This window comes from Balaenoptera physalus (assembly GCF_965194825.1).
Source record: "Balaenoptera physalus genome assembly, chromosome: 19".
Taxonomy (NCBI): Eukaryota; Metazoa; Chordata; class Mammalia; order Artiodactyla; family Balaenopteridae; genus Balaenoptera; species Balaenoptera physalus.
Window position 1 is genome coordinate 52,620,548 of NC_138900.1, and position 22,545 is coordinate 52,643,092.

The following is a 22,545-nucleotide window of genomic DNA, read 5'->3' on the forward strand; positions in this document are numbered from 1 at the left end:
CCTCTTGCTGTTGATGATGATGGTATCAAGACAGATGGTGTAACTGCTTATGAATGTCCTATTTTATTTCCCCAGGACCAGACAGTTCACTTGAAGACGTGTATTATTTCCACATGCTCAGGTTAGGCGGCCCAGACGGTGTCTGCCTCCTGCAGCTAGCTGCCCTTCCAGGCCTCGCCATGCAGAGGGCGACACCTGTAGGTCACATGTGGAACTGCAGGGGAGCACCTGCTTGGCTGAATGGGACCTGGTTTTCTAGCGGGGGGTGAGGATACTGATCTGCTTGTAAAGGAAGCTGGCTTGTCCAGGAGTTTCTTAATCATTTCTTCTTCCACCAAGCATATAACAGCTTTTTGGTGTTTAATATATCAGAAATGATAATATTAAATCTAAAAACTTAAAGAGAAGAGGACTTGGTTTTTAAATCTTTAAGAAAAAAAGGAGAAAAAGAAGCAAAAGAAGTTCCTGAGTTAACCTCTATCATCTGCCCTCTCACTGGAGCTCAGCTGCCTTCACTTTTCTGCTTACAGCAGGGCAGGGAGGGAAGAAAGCAAAGACCCAACTAGGCTCATAGAACGAGGGCTCTGGGAATAGTCACAAAGGGCCATGCGGTTTCCTTGCTCATCGCATGAATGATATGCTTATTCTTCAGTCTCTGTCTCTGGGTAGATTTGTTCAGGAAGGTTCAAAGAACTGAGGTCAGTGCCAGAATGACCATGAGTTCTTAACTCTCTGCTTGGGTGGCTGCAGCCACATAGTACATAGGAGAGAGGCACTGGCCTTGGAGCTAGCCTCCCAGTGGGTAAGTTTTTTCCCTCCTCTGCAGAGCAGCGCCCTCAGACACTGTTCATCACATCAGGGTGTTCCCTATTTTGTAGATGTCAGACTCTCCATCTAGGGTGATAATGTGTGTGTGTCCTGGAGAGGAGGGCCTATTGAATCATCTCTTTGTATAATCACATTTGATGAATGTATGGATACAATACAGATATTTTGTATCGTAGGATATATTGGGGCAGTTGAGTATGTTTTAAGAGAGCTAGCTACTTTGGGTAGACTCAACTTGATATTGATTGACTGAATGCTGGTATAACCTTTCAAAGATGGATTTTGTAATTACAGTGTTGAATAGTTTTAACAAAAGCCTAAAAATGTGCATTGAACATCCTGCCTGAACATAATTAAGATGGTACATATAGCACATTGTGTAACTTGCTTATTATAGCTCAACTAACACTTCGTATATATTTTTTTCTCCACTGAAGGATGTACCGTGTTAATATGGTGCTGTATATCTGACTGACTTCAAACCAGGTTGCCTGATTTTTCTCTGTTTGAACTAGGGGTGGGCGTGGGGAGACTTGATGTTAACTTGACTGTGCAGTGAGACAGAAAGGCAACATAGAAATTATTTGTGCAAGCCTCTTAGTTGGAGAGGAAAATAAGCAGTATCTCCTCTCACCCATGTTCCCCATGACTGCCTCATACATCCCCTCTTGGTGGTAATGAAGACATGTTCCCTAATCCCTAGTTCCATTTTCCAGCTCTTGGTCTTCCAGTGTCTTTTTGGGAAGAGTTAGGAAAATTTGGGTCTAAATAGATACTTTCTTCCTCAAGTGTTTTATATACCCTCTGAGGTCAATTTACTTTGAACTCTTTTTACTTCCTTTGTGAGATGAAATTTAGAAGCTATTTTCTGGAGGGTCAGAGGGTACTACACCTTGAAATGTTGAAAAGTAGAGTTGGGGCTAGAGGGACCTAGGGTGATGTTGGAATAACTCCAAGTTCATGGACCTAGATTGGACCGTCACCTCTGGTCCCGTGGATCTGGTCTAGCGCTGGCCTCGGGTGACAGACGTGGGTGGCTGGGTTTCAGTGTCTCCGCACTCAGGAAGGTGTGCTCTTCAAAGTCTCCTAATAATTTAATCATCAACCCACCTTGGTTTGCCTGCCTTATTCATTCATTTAGCCCTTTCTCTTTTTTTGTTTTTTAAACTTTTAAAAAAATTTTTATTTATTTATTTTTTTGGGTGTGTCGTGTCTTCGTTTCTGTGCGAGGGCTTTCTCTGGTTGCGGCGAGCGGTGGCCACTCTTCATCGCGGTGCGCGGGCCTCTCACTATCACGACCTCTCTTGTTGCGGAGCACAGGCTCCAGACAGGCAGGCTCAGTAGTTGTGGCTCACGGGCCCAGTTGCTCCGTGGCATGTGGGATCTTCCCAGACCAGGGCTCGAACCTGTGTCCCCTGCATTGGCAGGCAGATTCTCAACCACTGGGCCACCAGGGAAGCCGCCCAGCCCATTCTTAATGAATGTTTTAGATAATGATCCTGAGGGCCAGGAGATCAAGGGAGAAATGTCTCACTTCCTTTCCCTCAGCATCCAGAGAATCATATCCTCTTCATTCCCACTCCAGCAAGTAAGTGACATTTTACTTCACGAGTAACCTAATGTTGGAAATGACCATTCTTCTCCCTTCACTAAAGCATTGTGTGTTGAGCTGGAGAGAATTTCCTTGGTTCGTTTTAAGCCAGTGGTGGGTAAAGAATGGAATGACTTCAAAAGGGAAGAGTACGATTCTGATGTAAACTTTTTTCTCTTTCTCTACAACTCTAGCTTCTCGCCACTGATGCCTGGCGTGCCCACAGATGTTTGTTTTCTAGACCTCTTCACATTGATGAAATCATATCGCTGATATTCTGTGACTCTTCAGAATATGAATGACTGTAAAAACGTCCCGCCACGGTCTGGCAGGTGCACAGGCACCGAGAGGCCTTATGAGGGATCAAAGATTGGGTCTAGTCTAGTTCAATGCCAGTTCGCAGTGTGGTAGGAGCTAGGCAAGAAGCAAACCTGTGGCTCCTTTTTTGCGTTTGCAAGTGTAAAAGACTTGCATGCGATTTCAGATAATCAGATGGAGTTATTTCCTCAACAGGATTGGCTTTTCAATGAGAAAAGCTCAAATGAGGCATTCAGAACCCATCTGGAAATACCAAGTTTCCGCACGTCTAGAGCAAGTTGTGGTCTCACACCAACGAGTGGGGAAGGAAAGCCCCCGCCGCTTACCCAGACCTCGCATTGTCCGTAGTGCGGTCGGCCTCTCAGGGGCCACTGGGAGGGGAGGCGGGACAGTCATTGGCTGCCTGTGTTTTGTGGTTGGCACTTCTTTGCAGTAGGAGGCAAGAGTCCTTCATCTTCTGTCTACTTTTAATCCTTGATATTTTGTTTTTCTTCTCTTTCAGAAGAAGCCATTGAAGATGTTGAAGGGCCCAGGGAAGCGGCTGCTGACCCCGAGGAGCTTGCTAAAGACCAGGAGAGTGGAGGCGAGAAGGACCAGAGCGAGTGGGCAGGTAGGCTGTGTGGCTGCCCTCCAGCCCCCGGTGCTTCTCCCCTGGCCGAGTGAGGCCAGCAGGTCCGGGGCAGGCGCATCCTTGATCCACCCACAGCAGCTAGGCTGGTTCTGTGTGGGTGGGACGTGGACTTTATTTTTGCTGTTTTTCAGTAGTCACCTTCCTTCTCCTATTATGTTATATTAAGGAATTTTTAAAGTTGTTTGAAATGGCCCCCAAACCAGCTTGTTTATCGAGCGAGCAGCCAGGTGTTTGGCCCTGTCCTAGGGGCTGCTTTGTTTTGAGGTCACATTTCTTTGGCACCTCCTCCCCGTTGTTGTTTTGCCCTTGATGTGATTCTTCCTCCGTGGAAGGTCCAGGGCCCCGTCCCACCTGCTCCCAAGCCCCGTGGAGGGATTTGCTGTGTGGAACTGGATCGGTATCACCCCTGAATCTCTAAGGAGTCAGCAGTGCAGGGTGGGCTTCATCCTGCATGTGGGGGCCTGGGCAGCTCTGCGCGTTCATGGTGTCCTACCTGGGCCTCAAAGGGGAGGCAGGCAGTACAGCCAAGGCAGGAGGATGTCTTACCAAAAGCAGGAGAAATTGAAGAAGTCAGGAAAGGAAGTGCTATTTCTGGAAAAGCTGGTGTTGAGAGAAGGGGCGAATGACCTTCTCGCAAGATGATAGGATTTCTATATCAAGGGAAAGAATTGCTGAGACTGAGAAGAAGAGCTTAGGTCTTTTTTGAGGAGGAGCAAAGTCTTTTTTTTTTTTTTTTAACATCTTTATTGGAGTATAATTGCTTTACAATGTTGTGTTAGTTTCTGCTTTATAACAAAGTGAATCAGCTATACATGTACGTATATCCCCATATCCCCTCCCTCTTGCGTCTCCCTCCCACCCTCCCTATCCCACCGCTCTAGGTGGTCACAAAGCACTGAGCTGATCTCCCTGTGCTATGCAGCTGCTTCCCACTAGCTATCTATTTTACGTTTGGTAGTGTATATATGTCAGTGCGAGCAAGGCCATTTCTGAGAAGACTTATCGGGACAGAGAAGTCTCCCAGAAACCACCACCATAATTAGAGGAAATGATATGACAAGCAACAGAAATTATTTTATTTGGTCAACCTAATTCTTACTGCCTTCCATTATTAATATTGTAATACTTTTTTTTTTTTTTTTTGAGGAAATGTTTACCTTCTGGAGTCCATATTGGTTGGGCCTTTGTTACTTTTCCAGGCGTGACTGTTCTTAAATCATGTTCACTGTTGGCCTTTACTATTTAAACAAGATACAGAATCTTGGAGAGAGGCCAGGGGAGAGCAATGAAAATGACTGAAGGCTGAGAAATATTGCCTCTAAGAAGAGGCTGAAAGAAATTGGGGCTGTTCAGCCTAGAAAAGAGAGATTTGAGTGTAACAGCTTCTAAGTATTGGTAGGGACCCGGCCCCACAGGTGATATGTCGCTGTCCTGCACGTCCTGGGCATCCTGGCAGCCGAGGGACTGGACGGGCACACTGGACGAATTTTACCATCTGTGCTGCTGCTCACGGTCCCCATCTGAACTGGGCTCTGTGGTGTCCAGAGGCCTTTGCTTGAGCTAATACTGAGGGCCACAGTGAGCTAGCTCCCTAGGAGGATCTGGAAGGTGGGACCAGTGAGTAGGGGACGGAGGCCTTCCGCGCTCGAAGGCCGTTGAGTGTGCGGGGAGGATTGTCCTGTGTTGCTTCGCATGGATCAGGATCCCAGACTTTGCTGCACTATTAAGACGATGAGGTCTAAACAGACTTTTCAGGCAGCAGTGTTTATTACACATCTGCCTGGAGGAAGTGAGCTGGGGAAGAGGATTTCACAGACACAGTTTGAAGACTGAGTCACCTTCCAGGCCAATCCGTCCTTTGTTTTCACGATTTGGGTGCCTGGTTTCCTTTTATTTTATTTTATTTATTTTATTTATTTATTTCTTGGCTGCTTTGGGTCTTCGTTGCTGCACGTGGGCTTTCTCTAGTTGTGGCGAGCGGGGGCTACTCTTCGTTGTGGTGCGTGGGCTTCTCATTGCGGTGGCTTCTCTTGTTGTGGAGCACGGGCTCTAGGCGGGCAGGCTTCAGTAATTGTGGCATGAGGGCTCAGTAGTTGTGGCTCACGGGCTCTAGAGCGCAGGCTCAGTAGCTGTGGCGCACGGGCTTAGTTGCTCCGCGGCATGTGGGATCTTCCCGGACCAGGGCTCGAACCTGCGTCCCCTGCACTGGCAGGCGGATTCTTAACCACTGCGCCACCAGGGAAGCCCACGGGTGCCTGGTTTCTAATCCTGCCTCTGCCATGTACTAGCTCTGTGACCTCACTGCAGGTACCTTTGTGTGCCTCAGTTTTCTCCCATGAGATGGGCATTAAGAAAAGCCCCCACTTCCATGGCATTGCTGTGAGGGTTATTTGAATATGGGAAGCTTGGAACAGTGCCTGGCATATAGTAACTCTGTATCGGGAGGGTGTTTTTGGTCTTGTTTTCAGTTTAGTTACATAAAATGAGGAAACCTAATGGCGGTTTCTCTTCGGGTCCTCCCACTTGAATGCAAAACTGTTGCCAGGCAGTGTTGTTTGAGAAGCTGAGGGGAACAACGTAGAAGGATTTCATGGGATGGTGCAGACGCCATGTGGTGCATGTTTCCTGCATTCTGCGTGCTAAGGACACTGAGAGAACGACAAGATGTAGCAGCCATCTGCAGAGCTCTTACTGGGGGCCAGGCTCTGCGCCGGGCACTTGGTGTGTGTCACTCTAATCCTCACCCCAGGTTAGAGCAAGCTTTGTTGGGGGTGGTGCAATTAAGTCTCGTTCGAAGTGTGTATAATTCAGTGGGGATGTGTCCTCACAGCACTGGCAGACGTGCTGGGCAGTCAGGAGACAACACGAGGACTTAAAACGAGCACCCAGAAAATCCAGTGTCTTCAATAAGGCTCCACTTCCTCATTCAGTCGTTCAAGGGACAGACTTAATCTTTATCCGTGTGAGAGAGAGAGGGGGAACGAGTAACTCAGGGATGCGTCTTGCCAGTTGCACAGTAGTGAAGGGCGAGGGGAAAATTCTTCCCTGGCTTCTGCAAGCGATCCTCTTTTGACCTGAAGCATAATTTTGTCTATATTGTTTGAGTGTGTAATGACAGGCTTTATTAAGGTGCTTGGGCCGGTTTGGTCTTGGAATCGATTTAGGTGCCAGCAACCTCTCCTGAGCTTTCTCTGGGATCCTTAGTATTTTATAAAAAATGTCTGCGTTTGTTCCAGTCACTCCCTAAATTGAGCCGTTCCTATCTGATTAAATGTGTTGGGGAGTGCTTCCTCCCGGCAAATAAATAAATAGTGATTTCACAATTTGTCCTGTTGATTAGTGGCTGCTCAGGATTCAGGTTAATAATATTTCAAATGGACCTGGATAATTGGCATTTTCTCAGCTATTGATTATGTAGTTTGGGGTTTGGTGCAGGAATGGATAAGCTTTACTAAAATATTTTTTGTTATTTATTTTTACATTGGAATGGGATTCCTGATTTCCATTTATTTATTCATTCATTCATTCCTTCCTAACATTTATTTTATTCTTTTCTTTAACATCTTTATTGGAGTATAATTGCTTTACAATGTTATGTTAGTTTCTGCTGTATAACAAAGTAAATCAGCTATATGCATACATATATCCCCATATCCCCTCCCTCTTGCATCTCCCTCCCACCCTCCCTATCTCACCCCTCTAGGTGGTCACAAAGCACCGAGCTGATCTCCCTGTGCTATGCGGCTGCTTCCCACTAGCTATCTATTTTACATTTGGTAATGTATATATGTCAACGCTCTCTCTCACTTCCTCCCAGCTTACCCTTTCCCCTCCCCGTGTCCTCAAGTCCATTCTGCACGTCTGCGTCTTTATTCCTGTCCTGCCCCTCGGTTCATCAGAACCATTTTTTTTTAGATTCCATATATATGTGTTAGCATACGGTATTTGTTCTTCTCTTTGTGACTTCCTTCACTCTGTATAACAGACTCTAGGTCCATCCACCTCACTACAAATAACTCAATTTCGTTTCTTTTTACGGCTGACTAATATTCCATTGTACATATGTGCCACATCTTCTTTATCCATTCATCTGTCGGTGGACACTTCGGTTGCTTCCATGTCCTGGCTATTGTAAATAGTGCTGCAGTGAACTCTGTGGTACATGACTCTTTTTGAATTATGGTTTTCTCAGGGTATATGCCCAGTAGTGTGATTCCTGGGTCATATGGTAGTTCTATTTTTAGTTTTTTAAGCAACCTTCATACCATTCTCCATAGTGGCTGTATCAATTTACATTCCCACCGGCAGTGTAGGAGAGTTCCCTTTTCTCCACACCCTCTCCAGCATTTATTGTTTGTAGATTTTTTGATGATGGCCTTTCTGACCGGTGTGAGATGATATCTCATTGTACTTTTGATTTGCATTTCTCTAATGATTAATGACGTTGAGCATTCTTTCATGTGTTTGTTGGCAATCTGTATATCTTCTTTGGAGAAATGTCTATTTAGGTCTTCTGCCCATTTTTGGATTGGGCTGTTTGTTATTTTGATATTGAGCTGCATGAGCTGCTTGTAAGTTTTGGAGATTAATCCTTTGTCAGTTGCTTCATTTGCAAATATTTTCTCCCATTCTGAGGGTTGTCTTTTGGTCTTCTTTATGGTTTCCTTTGCTGTGCAAAAGCTTTTAAGTTTCATTAGGTTCCATTTGTTTATTTTTGTTTTTATTTCCATTTCTCTAGGAGGTGGGTCAGAAAGGATCTTGCTGTCATTTATGTCACAGAGTGTTCTGCCTATGTTTTCCTCTAAGAGTTTTATAGTGTCTGGCCTTACATTTAGGTCTTTAATCCATTTTGAGTTTACTTTTGTGTATGGTGTTAGGCAGTGTTCTAATTTCATTCTTTTACATATAGCTGTCCATCTATGCACCAGTTATTGAAGAGGCTATCTTTTCTCCATTGCATACTCTTGCCTTCTTTATCAAAGATAAGGTGACCATATGTGCATGGGTTTATCTCTGAGCTTTCTATCCTGTTCCATTGACCTATATTTCTGTTTTTGTGCCAGTGCCATACTGTCTTGATGACTGTAGCTTTGTAGTACAGTCTGAAGTTAGGGAGCCTGATTCCTCCAGCTCTGTTTTTCTTTCTCAAGATTGCTTTGGCTATTCGGGGTCTTTTGTGTTTCCATACAAATTGTGAAATTCTTTTGTTCTAGTTCTGTGAAAAATGCCATTGGTAGTTTGATAGGGATTGCACTGAATCTGTAGATTGCTTTGGGTAGTTTAGTCATTTCCTCAATGTTGATTCTTCCAATCCAAGAACATGGTATATCTCCCCATCTGTTTGTATCATCTTTAATTTCTTTCATCAGTGTCTTATACTTTTCTGCATACAGGTCTTTTGTCTCCTTAGGTAGGTTTACTCCTAGGTATTTTATTCTTTTTGTTGCAATGGTAAATGGGAGTGTTTCCTTAATTTCTCTTTCAGATTTTTCATCATTAGTGTATAGGAATGCAAGAGATCTCTGCATTAATTTTGTATCCTGCTACTCTACCAAATTCACTGATTAGCTCTGGTCGTTTTCTGGTAGCATCTTTAGGATTCTCCATGTTTAGTATCATGGCATCTCAAACAGTGACAGTGTTACTTCTTCTTTTCTGATCTGGATTCCTTTAATTTCTTTTTCTTCTCTCATTGCTGTGGCTAAAACTTCCAAAACTATGTTGAATAACAGTGGTGAGGGTGGGCAACCTTGTCTTGTTCCTGATCTTAGAGGAGATGGTTCCAGTTTTTCATCATTGAGAACGATGTTGGCTGTGGGTTTGTCATATATGGCCTTTATTATGTTGAGGTAGGTTCCCTCTATGCCTGCTTTCTGGAGTTTTTATCATAAATGGGTGTTGAATTTTGTCGAAAGCTTTTTCTGCATCTATTGAGATTATCATATGGTTTTTATCTTTCAATTGGTTAATATGGTGTATCACATTGATTGATTTGTGTATATTGAAGAATCCTTACATTCCTGGGATAAACCCCACTTGATCATGGTGTATTATCCTCTTAATGTGCTGTTGGATTCTGTTTGCTAGTATTTTGTTGAGGAGTTTTGTATCTATGTTCATCAGAGATATTGGTCTGGAGTTTTCTCTTTTTGTGACATCTTTGTCTGGTTTTGGTGTCAGGGTGATGGTGGCCTCGTAGAATGAGCTTGGGAGTGTACCTCCATCTGCTGTATTTTGGAAGAGTTTGAGAAGGATAGGTGTTAGCTCTTCTCTAAATGTTTGATAGAATTCGCCTGTGAAGCCATCTGGTCCTGGGCTTTTGTTTGTTGCAAGATTTTTAATCACAGTTTCAATTTCAGTGCTTGTGGTTGGTCTGTTTATATTTTCTATTTCTTCCTGGTTTAGTCTTGAAGGTTGTGCTTTTCTAAGAATTTGTCCATTTCTTCCAGGTTGTCCATTTTATCGGCATATAGTTGCTTGTAGTAATCGCTCATGATCCTTTGTATTTCTGCAGTGTCAGTTGTTACTTCCCCTTTTTCATTTCTAATCCTATTGATTTGAGTCTTCTCCCTTTTTTTCTTGATGAGTCTGGCTAATGGTCTATCCATTTTGTTTATCTTCTCAAAGAACCAGCTTTTAGTTTTATTGATCTTTGCTATTGTTTTCTTTGTTTCTATTTCATTTATTTCTGATCTGATCTTTATGATTTCTTTTGTTCTGCTAACCTTGGGGTTTTTTTTGTTCTTTCTCTAATTGCTTTAGGTGTAAGGTTAGGTTGTTTATTTGAGATGTTTCTTGTTTCTTGAGGTAGGATTGTATTGCTATAAACTTCCCTCTTAGAACTGCTTTTGCTGCATCCCATAGGTTTTGGGTTGTCGTGTTTTCATTGTCATTTGTTTCTAGGTATTGTTTAATTTCCTCTTTGATTTCTTCAGTGATCTCTTGGTTATTTAGTAGTGTATTGTTTAGCCTCCATGTGTTTGTATGTTTTACAGTAATTGCTTTCTAGTCTTATAGTGTTGTGGTCGGAAAAGATACTTGATATGATTTCAATTTTCTTAAATTTACCAAGGCTTGATTTGTGACCCAAGATATGATCTATCCTGGAGAATGTTCCATGAGCACTTGAGAAGAAAGTGTATTCTGTTGTTTTTGGATGGAATGTCCTATAAATATCAATTAAGTCTATCTTGTCTAATGTGTCATTTAAAGCTTGTGTTTCCTTATTTATTTTCATTTTGGATGATCTGTCCATTGGTGAAAGTGGGGTGTTAAAGTCCCCTACTATGATTGTATTACTGTCGATTTCCCCTTTTATGGCTATTAGCATTTGCCTTATGTATTGAGGTACACCTATGTTGGGTGCACATATATTTATAATTGTTATATCTTCTTCTTGGATTGATCCCTTGATCATTATGTAGTGTCCTTCTTTGTCTCTTGTAATAGTCTTTATTTTAAAGCCTGCTTTGTCTGATATGAAAACTGCTACTCCAACTTTCTTCTGATTTCCATATGCATGGTATATCTTTTTCCATCCCCTCACTTTCAGTCTGTATGTGTCCCTAGGTCTGAAGTGGGTCTCTTGTAGACAGCATGTATACGGGTCTTGTTTTTGTATCCATTCAGCCAGTCTATGTCTTTGGGTTGGAGCATTTAATCCATTTACATTTAAGGTAATTATTGATATGTATGTTCCTATTACCATTTTCTTAATTGTTTTGGGTTTGTTATTGTAGGTCCTTTCCTTCTCTTGTGTTTCCTGCCTAGAGAAGTTCCTTTAGGATTTGTTATAAAGCTGGTTTGGTGGTGCTGAATTCTCTTAATTTTTGCTTGTCTGTAAAGGTTTTAATTTATCCATCAAATCTGAATGAGATCCTTGCTGGGTAGAGTAATCTTGGTTGTAGGTTTCTCCCTTTCATCACTTTAAATATGTCCTGTCACTACCTTCTGGTTTGCTGAATTTCTGATGAAAGATCAGCTGTTAACTTTATGGGGATTCCCTTGTATGTTACGTGTTGCTTTTCCCTTGCTGCTTTTAATATTTTTTCTTAGTATTAAATTTTTGATAGTTTGATTAATATGTGTCTTGACATGTTTCTCTTTGGGTTTATCCTGTATGGGACTCTCTAGACTTGACTATTTCCTTTCCCATGTTAGGGAAGTTTTCAGCTATAATCTCTTCAAATATTTTCTCAGGCCGTTTCTTTTTCTCTTCTTTTTCTGGGACACCTGTAATTCGAATGTTGGTGAGTTTAATGTTGTCCCAGAGGGCTCTGAGACTGTCCTCAATTCTTTTCAGTCTTTTTTCTTTATTCTGCTCCCTGGCAGTTATTTCTACCACTTTATCTTCCAGCTCACTTATCCCTTCTTCTGCCTCAGTTATTCTGCTATTGATTCCTTCTAGAGTATTTTTAATTTTAGTTATTGTGTTGTTCATCACTGTTTGTTTGCTCTTTAGTTCTTCTAGATCCTTGTTAAATATTTCTTGTATTTTCTCCATTTTGTCCAAGATTTTGGATCATCTTTACTATCATTACTCTGAATTCTTTTTCAGGTAGTTTGTCTATTTCATCTTCATTTATTTGGTCTTGTAGGTTTTTATCTTGCTCCTTTGTCTGTAACATATTTTTTTGTCGTTTTATTTATTTATTTTTTGATGGGTGGGGCTGTATTCCTGTTTAGTGGTTGTTTGGCCTCAGGCGTCCAGCACTGGAGTTTGTAGGCAGTTAGGTAGAGCTGGGTCTTGGTGCTGAGATGAGGACCTCTGGGAGCCCTCACTCCGATTAATATTCCCTGGGGTCTGAGGTTCTCTGTTATTCCAGCAGTTTAGACTCGGAGCTCCCACCACAGGAGCTCGGGCCCGACCTCCAGCCTGGGAACCAAGATCCTGCAAGCTGGTCACTGGGGATCCCTCCTATCCCCTTAGGTGTCTGTGGTCTCCCACCGGTGCCTGGTAGGTGCCCTAGTTATCCTGATTTCCTTTGTTATGTCTGTTGTAATGGGCCCTCTTTGGGCTTCTTTTATTTAGAAGTCAGGTCTTTTACCTTGAGTGGCAGCAAGACAAGCAGGATAGTGATTTGATGCATGAGAGCATCAATCCCACGGTCAGTGGTTGGGTCCCTGCCACATGCGGGGCAGTGGGCAGAGTTCCACTGATCACAAGTTCCTTGAGATTACAGGCCTTGCCTTCAGGGAGCGTACAACTCTACTGGGTATTTCGGGAACACCCACAGTCATCAAACGGTATTACTATAGGTCAGTGCTGTGTCGATAAAAATGTTCTGCATCTACACTGTACAGTACAGCAGCCACGAGCCACATAGGGCTATTCAGTACTTGCCATGTAGCTAGCATCACTGAGGAGCTCAATTTTAAAGTTTACTTAATTTAAAATTAATTTTACTTAATTTAAATTTCAATGAATTTAAATTTCAGTAGCCTGTGGCTAGCAGCTACCATATTGGCCAGTGCAGGTAGAGATACTCAGAAGGAGCAAAACCAACTTTGAAAGAGTGTGTCTGCAGTTCTCATTGTACTTTCCAGTTATTATTCAGGCTACATTAAGCTGTAACTGCGTGCCAGATTACACCTGTCCTGCCCAGCCGATGTGCCATGAATGGTCACAGATACCGATCTCCATAGCCCTTGGGTTGGCCTGCGGAGGCCAGGGGCTGCTCAGGCCAGGGGCAAGTGCAACTTCATCTGTTGATACTAATTAGCTATGGTTTTCTGTGTGTGCTGCCATATAAAGAAGAGTTGGGCAGCGCTGCTTTGTATACGATTATTTCATTTGATTCTCACCCCCAATGCCGTGAAATAGATACTGGAAGGAACCACCCCCTTGTCCCCCCTCCCACCATTTTGCAGATCAGTGAATGGAGCCCGGGAGAGCTCGAGCAAGTTGCCGAAAGGCATACGAGCAGGTTCGGCTTTGCATACTGGCTCTTCCACGTGCTCTTAGGACAGAGCCCAAGCTCTTAGGATTTCGTTATACATCTCTCCAAGAATGGACTTTTTCAGTCTAATCATTTGATCCCGTTTTCACCCCCATTCTGAGTGTAGAGAACAGCACTCTCCTAAAGTTGTGCAGTGGGAAACAGTAACACGACTGCCACCTTTATGTTCGAAATGAGTGGGGCTGTCAGCCACGAACGTGACTCGTAGTAAGGCAGCGTCGTGCTCAGTCTGAAAGCAGGTTGGTGAGGTGGAAAGAACTCTCTATATTTGGAGTCAGGAAGCCCACCACTTAGCCCATGACCTTGGCCTCTGGGAGCCTAGGAACACAGACAAGTGACACCCACCAGCCGCAGCCTGGGTTCCATGATGGGACGTGGTGGCACATGGACAAGTACCTAGTAGACACCTCGGGTCACGTCTACTCAAGGCAAGTGTAAAGTGCTCCTGTGGGCCACCAGAGGGTGCGGAAAGGGTCTTTGATTCAAAGCCTCTTCCCTAATGCACAGCCGTTTCCACCATCCAACTTTGTGGTTTTCTCTTTTAAAACGTGAAAGCGATCGCTTGTTCTCTTTTAGCAGTGTGGATTTGAAAGTGTGCGTTGTAGATTGAAGAGCCCCCAGTGTCAGCAACTGAACAATAATTAATGCAGTGATTATCCAATCAATCATTAATTGCTATAAATTAAGTGATATACAATTAATGTAATGCTTTATCACCAATAATTAGGGGAAAAAATTGAACCCTTGGCAAATAATCATAGCAAGATGGTTATTTAAATCCTGTAGCCGCCATGGTTTCTAGCCACGGAGCACTAGGCTGGGTCTAGTTAAGCTAATTTGAGACAAGATGACCTGGGGGATATTGGCACTTTAAAAAACAAACAAACAAAGATGGGGCAACACTCCAACTTAAAATGACAACATGATAATGCTTCAGAAATCCCGAACTGATGTCCATGTTTGTATTTTTGTAAAATTTTGGTGTAGAGTTGTAGTTTGAGCACTGCTTTTCAAGGGGAATAGCTTGAAGGGATTTTATTTTATTAATTTCTTTAAATCCATGATGCTCACCTAACGCACAGCAGTTAGTGCAGCGGGGCACCCCTGATTTGAGTCTCTGGAAGGCTGCTATTAAAGGAGGCCTTCATGCGCTGGCACGGTCTGGGCCACTGTTAGGGAAAAGTGTGTTTATGGGATATGGTGCTGGCAGGCACGATTTCAATCGGATTTGACATGTTTAACGTAAATGTATAGTGTGCGGCTCTTGCTGCGTATGAATAATTCCTGCAGACCCACTGCCTTTCTAATTACTGAGGTTGAAAAAAAGCAGGTCAGGAACATCCTGGTGGAAATCTATTACCAGCCCTCCTCCTCTTCTCCCTGTTGTTTACAGCTTTGTATAAATAGGGATGCCATTGTATGGGGAACTAAGTGCCTGAAATGTAATCTGTGGCAGAGAAAGGAAAGGGGCTGAAACAATACTTTTTTGAAAAGACTGAGTCCATAAAGACAAGACAAGGCATGTGCTGAGAGGAAGCACTCTGCACTACGAGAAGGCAGAAGCCCAGGGCTCAGGGCCCAGTCCTGCCAGTGAGATAAGCCACGTGAACTTGGTCTCTGGACCTCAGTTTCACAGTCTGTAAAGTGGCAGGTTTGGACTAAATGGGTTCCTGCAGTTCTGGAACTTATTAAAAATATGATTGGAGGAGGGACAGTTGTACAGTAGTGTAGAATCTTGGAAAACATTAATTTCTAAGGTCAGAATGCTCATAGTTTGCAAGGATGTTCCTGGTCTCTGGCTGGTGGAGAGAGCGTGGGTCAGGAGCCTGGATAGAGTTCCCATGGGCCCCCAAGCCTTCTTCCGTGAAGGTTGGATAGTACCACACGGTCTTTCTTGGTGGGGCATCAGAACACTGAAGCTCTCACCTGGTCCACTGTTACTGGGGCCCATCTCACTGAGTTGTCAGAGCCCGGTGATGAGGACATCAATCTTTGGAGACTCATTGGAGACTCACGAGGGTGTCTTTGAGTGGCTCCCCATGTCCCAGCCCCGTCGTTTGCTGGAAGCTAGGCCATTCACTGCCTCTACGAAAATCATTTTGGCCTAATTCTGTGTCCTTTCGGACTTGGTTCCATCTCTTCACCTCACCCAAAAGTAGATTTGTCTTTGCAGTAGGGTACGTGTGAGGGAATGCTGGGAGCCTGGCCTGCATTGTCCCCTTTGTGGTTCCCGTTCTTGCCAACGGAATCCATTTTTGGTTTTACGTTTTCACACACAGATGGGAAGTGTGTGGCTAAGTCGGCTTTTCCAGAGTCCACTTGTTCCCTTCCCCCACCTCCATTCCCCACGCTCTTTTTTTTCCAGGCCACTTTCAGTATAACTTGGCTGCTTAAGTCACTGCAGGCAGAATTCTGTCTCACAATTGAAAACAAACCATCTGAACTATTTTTATGTTGAGAAGCAAAAATAGATACAGGGTATGGCGTGTATCTGGACTTGCCCGAATTCCAGTAATTCAACCGTCTTGGCTTTGAGAATTTATATTTAAGTCACAAGAGAGATAGGCATCACATCAGTTGAGCAAATATTTTTTGTGCAGATACCTAATGCAGATACGGGAAATACAAAAAAAGTAATTGGAACTCACTTTCTAGAAAGGACGTTATATGCAATCATATAACTATGGTAACAGTGTAGTGAGAATTATCATCAAGGTATAGATAGACAGCAGTGAAAATGTAGATTAAGGAGCAAATTATTTTTCATCGTAGAAAATAACTTATAGATTTGCATATTATTCTTGCTACACGGCCATGTTAATCTTCTTGCTTTGTTTCAGTTTTAGCTTTTGTGCTGTTGGGGAAAGCACCTCTGTTATTAGAATCATGATCATGATTCTAAAAAAAAAATACCATGGTGCCTTTCTCATGGGATATCAGAGCACTTTTCTTAGGCTCTCACATTCTTCCTGGGTCCAACATTATCTTTATTTAGTTCTAGAGAACTAAAACTCATCGATGGGGAACTCCTAGGTGTCAGATTTGTGATCAAACAGCAATTTGCCTTCTGGCTCAGGGATATACTCCCCCGATTATAAAGCTGAAGAACACATAACCTAGTAGCTTTCTCTTACTATACGAAGATTGGAGAAGACTTGAAAATCCTGTTTCTCTAGTTGTCAAACAGAATTGTCACCTCTTTATGGTCAGGGCCATGTGGCATTCATTCATTTTTGTTTTTTGTTTTTTTAAAAGACTGGTTTTTTTAGAGCTGTTTTAGGTTTACAACGAACTTGAGAGGGAGGTACAGGGATTTCCCGTACACCCTCTGCCCTGCTCCCCACCCCCCGACATGCATAGCCTCCCCCATTATCAACATCACTTACCAGGATGGTACTTTTTTTTTTTTTTTTTTAAACCAATGATGAACCTACATTGGTCCATCCTAACCATCCAAAGTCCAAAGTTTACCTTACGATTCACTCTTGATGTACATTCTGTGGATTTGGACAAATGTATAATGACATAGAACCATCATTATAATATCATACAGAGTATTTTTATTGCCCTAAAAATCTTCTGTGCTCTGCCGATGCATCTCTCCCCAACCCCACATTCATGCATTTTTGTAATTGCTACTAGCATCTAGCAAGTGCTTAATACTGTTTGGATGTTTCATTAGCAATCAGTCGGTAAAATAGCATAACCATAAACACTTTAAAGTGCAAGTTATTCAACTTTCTGCTTTTTAGATATTAAACCCATGGGGTGAGTAGAATTCTTCCACGTTGACTTACAGAAAAGGCGAATTCAGGGTGTCTTTGCGTGTCCTTGAAACCAGGCCTCTCCCCTCACTCTGTGGTTATGTGGCCGCACATGCACCTGTATTATTTCCCAGAGATACTTCTAAATATTAAACCATAGCCAACAAACGTTTGAGCTCTCACTGTGTGCTTGACTCTGGTGGGCTTCATGTGCGTAATCTCTCTTGCCAGCCTCCCAGAAGCCCTGTGAGTAGACGCGGTCCTCCCGCTGACAGACATGGAAGCTGAAAGTCCAGTGTAGTCAACTGAAACGCTCAAGGTCACACAGCCGGGACTTGAGCCAGGTTGTGGCAGCCCTGCAAGCCATGTGCTGTGTTCCTTCGCGGGGGAGGGGTTGCGATGCCTCTGTGTAAAGAGAACTTGGCCAGGGAAAGACAAGAGTTACGGAGGAGTGGTGCCCCCGAACTGCCTCCCCCGCCCCTTCACTCACGTCGGCAGTCCTGGGCCTTTGGAGGCTGTGAGCAAACGGAGCGTGGTGGTGAGAGAAACGCTGACGGAAACATTACTCGGTGCGGGGCTCCCCCTCTGTGCTTCCCGAACTCCAAGAGGAGACGTTTCCAGTCTGCTTGGTACTTGAAACCTACAGGGGAAAGTGGAGAGTCATTCTCATTTTCCAGCCCTTCTGGGGACCTGAGTGACGTTTTTCTCCCCCATTACAGATTCTCACGCTCCTGCTGAACCTGAATGAGCGAAGAGAAATCCTCGGCGGGTCCTGGGGAAAAGTTGATTTGTAAGGGTGCGGAGAAGTTAAGGGCAGGGCTCTTTGTGTCTGTCACCATGCTGGACCCAGATTGTATGTTTTTATTGTCACAAGTTCCATTTCACTCTTAAAATTTAGTTAAGTATCTTATGAAGATAGGTTTGGAATGGAGAAAAAACTGGAAGAGTATCCTTCTAGTCTAGTCTCTGGGAGTCTGTGCTGTGTTGGGGCTCAGAGGCTCTGACTAACCTAATTAATATTTGATTTGATGGATGAGCTTCTGTTAATTAACTGCGACCTGGTCCCAGCATGACCCACATCACCTCTTGTTTTGACCTACATCTCGCACCTCTGGACTTTTTCTGTTAGTTCAAGTGTCTCTTAGGTTCTCCCTGTTCTAGTTTTTTCCAAGTCCTTGGTTGTCACAATCCTGTAATGAAGCCAGAGGGCAGAGTGATAATGCAGACCCTGAGGTACCCGCCGACCGTGCCCCATCCTCACCGGGCACTGTGACCACAGCTGCAGATGGCATCTGTGCACAGCTCAGGGGCTCTGCAGGGGAAGACAGGACACTCTGGGGAAGCTGATAAGAGGCCACAGGCAGGCAGGCTGATTTGATACCTCAAAGTGAAGAATTGGGTCTTGGCCCCTTTGGTCCCTGGCTTCTGGCACAAGCCGGGCTCAGGGTGGCAGCCCAACGTTTAGAAGTTATGAATACTCCGACAGCTGATGTTGGTCTAAACGAAGTGGTGGCTGGTGGCTCTGTTTTGACCGGTGGTTCATTCATAAACCTGACAGAGGGAGTAAGGTATCTTGAAACTGAATTGCGGGATGGCCTTTTGGGAGCGCAAATCAGTGCAGTTAAGCAGCCTTATGCATATTTCAACAAGGAATTAGTACAACAGACTGATGCCTCTGACGTGGGACTTAGCACTCCTTTTTCCCCGGAGATGCAGACAAGCAGCAGCAGCCAGCACGCAGCACGGGCCCGCCATCGCGCCTTGGCCGCCCGCTGGGAAGGCATAGCCTCACCCCCCATTCCCAGAGTGCTGACTCGTGGACACAGGCCGGTGTGGGTCTCTGCATCCTTCCCAGGGCCGAAGCAAAGGGGGCCTCGGGCTGGTGTGGCCTGCAGGTGCCGAGACCTGGGAAGCCAGCACCAAAAAGAGGCTTCCTCTTCCTGCAAAGTGGAAAGAGCCCAGAGGCGTTTGTCCTTTTCACAGAGGTTCTCCAGGACACGTGGAAAGACCGAGACTTTCCTAAGCAAGGCAGTCTGTCATTATTCTGGATTACACTGCTAACAGAACACGTAGAGGTTATTCCTTCTGAATTTCTGTCTTTGAAAATGTGTCTGTGTTGGTTTAGAGCAGGCAGGTTCCCTGAGGGACAGCCATATTTAATCTTTCACCTTTGGCCTGAGGGGGAAAACATTGGGCTTTGAGACCAGGCCTGGCTTTTGTCCCCGAGTGTAGATGATGAGAATAGCATTTTCAGCAAGAGTCATTTGAAAGTGGACGGCCAGATCCGCCCGCGCCTGCAGGCCCCCTTATTTAATTCTAGTCCAGCCACAAGGTGGTATGGTTCCTACCAATTACAGAAAGCTCTGGCTCTGACAGCGGTTCTCAAAGTGTGGTCAGACCACCAGCATCACCTGGGAACTCACTGGAAATGCAGATTCTCTGAATCAGACCTATCCTAGGAGGGTGGGGCCTGCCTTCTGTGTGTTAGCAAGCTTTCCAGGGGATTTCTGACTCACAGTTGAGTTTGAGAATGTTGGGGCTCTGACCTCTGTGACATGCGTGAAGTTTGAGACTTATGTCTCCTTTAACCGGATGGCAAGGCCATGAGCCCCCGCCGCGTGAGGAAGGAACTGAGCTTTCCTAAAAGACAGAAGTGTGTAGAAGAGGCACGAGTCCTGGTCTTGGCCGATGGAATCCCGGATCGCAGGAGTGGGAGAGGAGGAGACACGTGGTCATGATGAAGCGTGATCAGAAACCCAGCAATCTTTTTTTGTTTTGTTTTTTTTACCAGCTTATGATTTAATGAAGGGTATGATAAAAGATACAGATGAACAGTCAGATGAAGAGATACATAGGGCAAGGTCTGGAAGGATCCTGAGTGCAGGCGTGTCTGTCCCCACGGAGTTCGGGTGTGCCAACCTGGAATTTTTAAAACTTTGGGGATTTTTATGGAGGCTTCATCAAGTAGGGATGATGGGTCATTAACTCAGTCTCCAAGCCCCTCCCCTTCCTGAAGGATGGGAGGTGAGATTGAAGATCCCAAGCTTCTAATCATGGCTTGGTTTTTCTGGTGACCAACCCCATCCTGAGGCTATCTGGAGCCCACTCAGAGTCACCTCATTGGAACAAAAGATACTTCTGTCACCCAGGAAATTTCAAGGGATTTAGGGGCTCTGTGTCAGGGAGCAGACAATGAACTCAGGCAATGAAACAAGGATTCCCTTTCCCAGGTTCAGCTACTGATGCTTCTTGGGATGACAGCCCCTGCCTCCTCCTGGGGCAGCCTTCCTGGGATCAGCTTCCAGCCTCTGGGGCCCCCTGTGGATCCCTCTCCTTCTCGCTACTCCCTTTTCCTCAGCCTCCTTTTCAGTCCGTCTGCCCTTTCTAAGATTCTTCTTTTCGCTCCTGTCTCCTCCTCAAGTCCCATCTCCCAAGTTAAGTGTCACACATAGAGGCTAGCAGAGGGAATGAAGGAATGCCCAGTATCAGGGGAGGGTGGGGCAAGCCAGAGGGCATGGGGGCATCTGCTCCAGCCCACGGCTACTGCATAGGAATGGAGATCCTGTTGCCAGATTTTTCCACTTATCTGGAGGTCCTTGTCCTTCTGCTTTGTATGAAACTCCCTGTTTTATTTTATTTTATTTTATTTTATTTTATTTTATTTTATTTATTTTATTTTATTTATTTTTGGCTGCATCGGGTCTTAGTTGCGGCACGTGGGATCTTTTGTTGTGGCGTGCAGGCTCCTCTCTAGTTGTGGTGCGATGGCTTCTCTCTAGTTGCAGCGCACGGGCTTAGTTGCCCTGTGGCATGTGGGATCTTAGTTCCCTGACCAGGGATCGAACGTGCATCTCCTGCATTGGAAGGTGGATTCTTTTTTTTTTTTTTTTTTTTTTTTAAACATCTTTATTGGAGTATAATTGCTTTACAATGGTGTGTTAGTTTCTGCTTTATAACAAAGTGAATCAGCTATACATATACATATATCCTCCCTCTTGCATCTCCCTCCCATCCTTCCTATCCCACCCCTCTAGATGGTCACAAAGCACCAAACTGATCTCCCTGTGCTATGTGGCTTCTTCCCACTAGCTATCTACTTTACATTTGGTAGTGTATATATGTCCATGCCACTCTTTCACTTCGGTCCCAGCTTACCCTTCCCCCTCCCCGTGTCCTCAAGTCCATTCTCTACATCTGCGTCTCTATTCCTGTCCTGCACCTAGGTTCTTCATAACCATTTTTTTTGTTGTTAGATTCCATATATATGTGTTAGCATACGGTATTTGTTTTTCTCTTTCTGACTTACTTCACTCTGTATGACAGAGTCTAGGTCCATCCTCCTCACTACAAATAATTCAGTTTCGTTTCTTTTCATGGGTGAGTAATAGTCCATTGTATATATGTGCCACATCTTCTTTATCCATTCATCTGTCGATGGACGCTTAGGTTGCTTCTATGTCCTGGCTATTGTAAATAGAGCTGCAGTGAACATTGTGGTGCATGACTCGTTTTGAATTATGGTTTTCTCAAGGTATATGCCCAGTAGTGGGATTGCTGGGTTGTATGGTAGTTCTATTTTTAGTTTTTTAAGGAGCCTCCATACTGTTCTCCATAGTGGCTGTATCAATTTACATTCCCACCGACAGTGCAAGAGGGTTCCCTTTTCTCCACACCCTCTCCAGCATTTATTGTTTGTAGATTTTTTGATGATGGCCATTCTGACTGGTGTGAGGTGATATCTCATTGTAGTTTTGATTTGCATTTCTCTAATAATTAGTGATGTTGAGCATGCTTTCATGTGTTTGTTGGCAGTCTGTATATCTTCTTTGGAGAAATGTCTATTTAGGTCTTCTGCCCATTTTTGGATTGGGCTGTTTGTTTTTTTGATATTGAGCTGCATGAGCTGCTTGTATATTTTGGAGATTAATCCTTTGTCTGTTGCTTCGTTTGCAAATATTTTCTCCCATTCTGAGGGTTGTCTTTTTGTCTTGTTTATGTTTTCCTTTGCTGTGCAAAAGCTTTTAAGTTTCATTAGGTTCCATTTGTTTATTTTTGTTTTCATTTCCATTTCTCTAGGAGGTGGGTCAAAAAAGATCTTGCTGTGATTTATGTCATAGAGTGTTCTGCCTATGTTTTCCTCTAAGAGTTTTGTAGTGTCTTGGCCTTACATTTAGGTCTTTAATCCATTTTGAGGGTTTTTTTGTGTATGGTGTTAGGGATTGTTCTAATTTCATTCTTTTACAGGTAGCTGTCCAGTTTTCCCAGCATCACTTATTGAAGAGGCTGTCTTTTCTCCATTGTATATTCTTGCTTCCTTTATCAAAAATAAGGTGACCGTATGTGCATGGGTTTATATCTGGGCTTTCTATCCTGTTCCATTGATCTGTATTTCTGTTTTTGTGCCAGTGCCATACTGTCTTGATGATTGTAGCTTTGTAGTATGGTCTGAAGTCC

At 44.1% G+C, this 22,545-nt stretch overlaps 1 protein-coding gene across 3 annotated transcripts in view; it reads left to right on the top strand.

The window, feature by feature from the left end:
- The window catches only part of ZFHX3 (zinc finger homeobox 3), a 428,452-nt gene that overhangs the window by 368,129 nt on the left and 37,778 nt on the right, over positions 1-22,545 (top strand). For all 3 annotated transcript variants that reach the window (XM_082436143.1, XM_082436142.1, XM_082436141.1), the window contains one exon: positions 3,240-3,347. In XM_082436143.1, the coding sequence (XP_082292269.1) occupies positions 3,240-3,347 (108 nt within the window). The remainder of the gene's footprint in view (positions 1-3,239; positions 3,348-22,545) is intronic.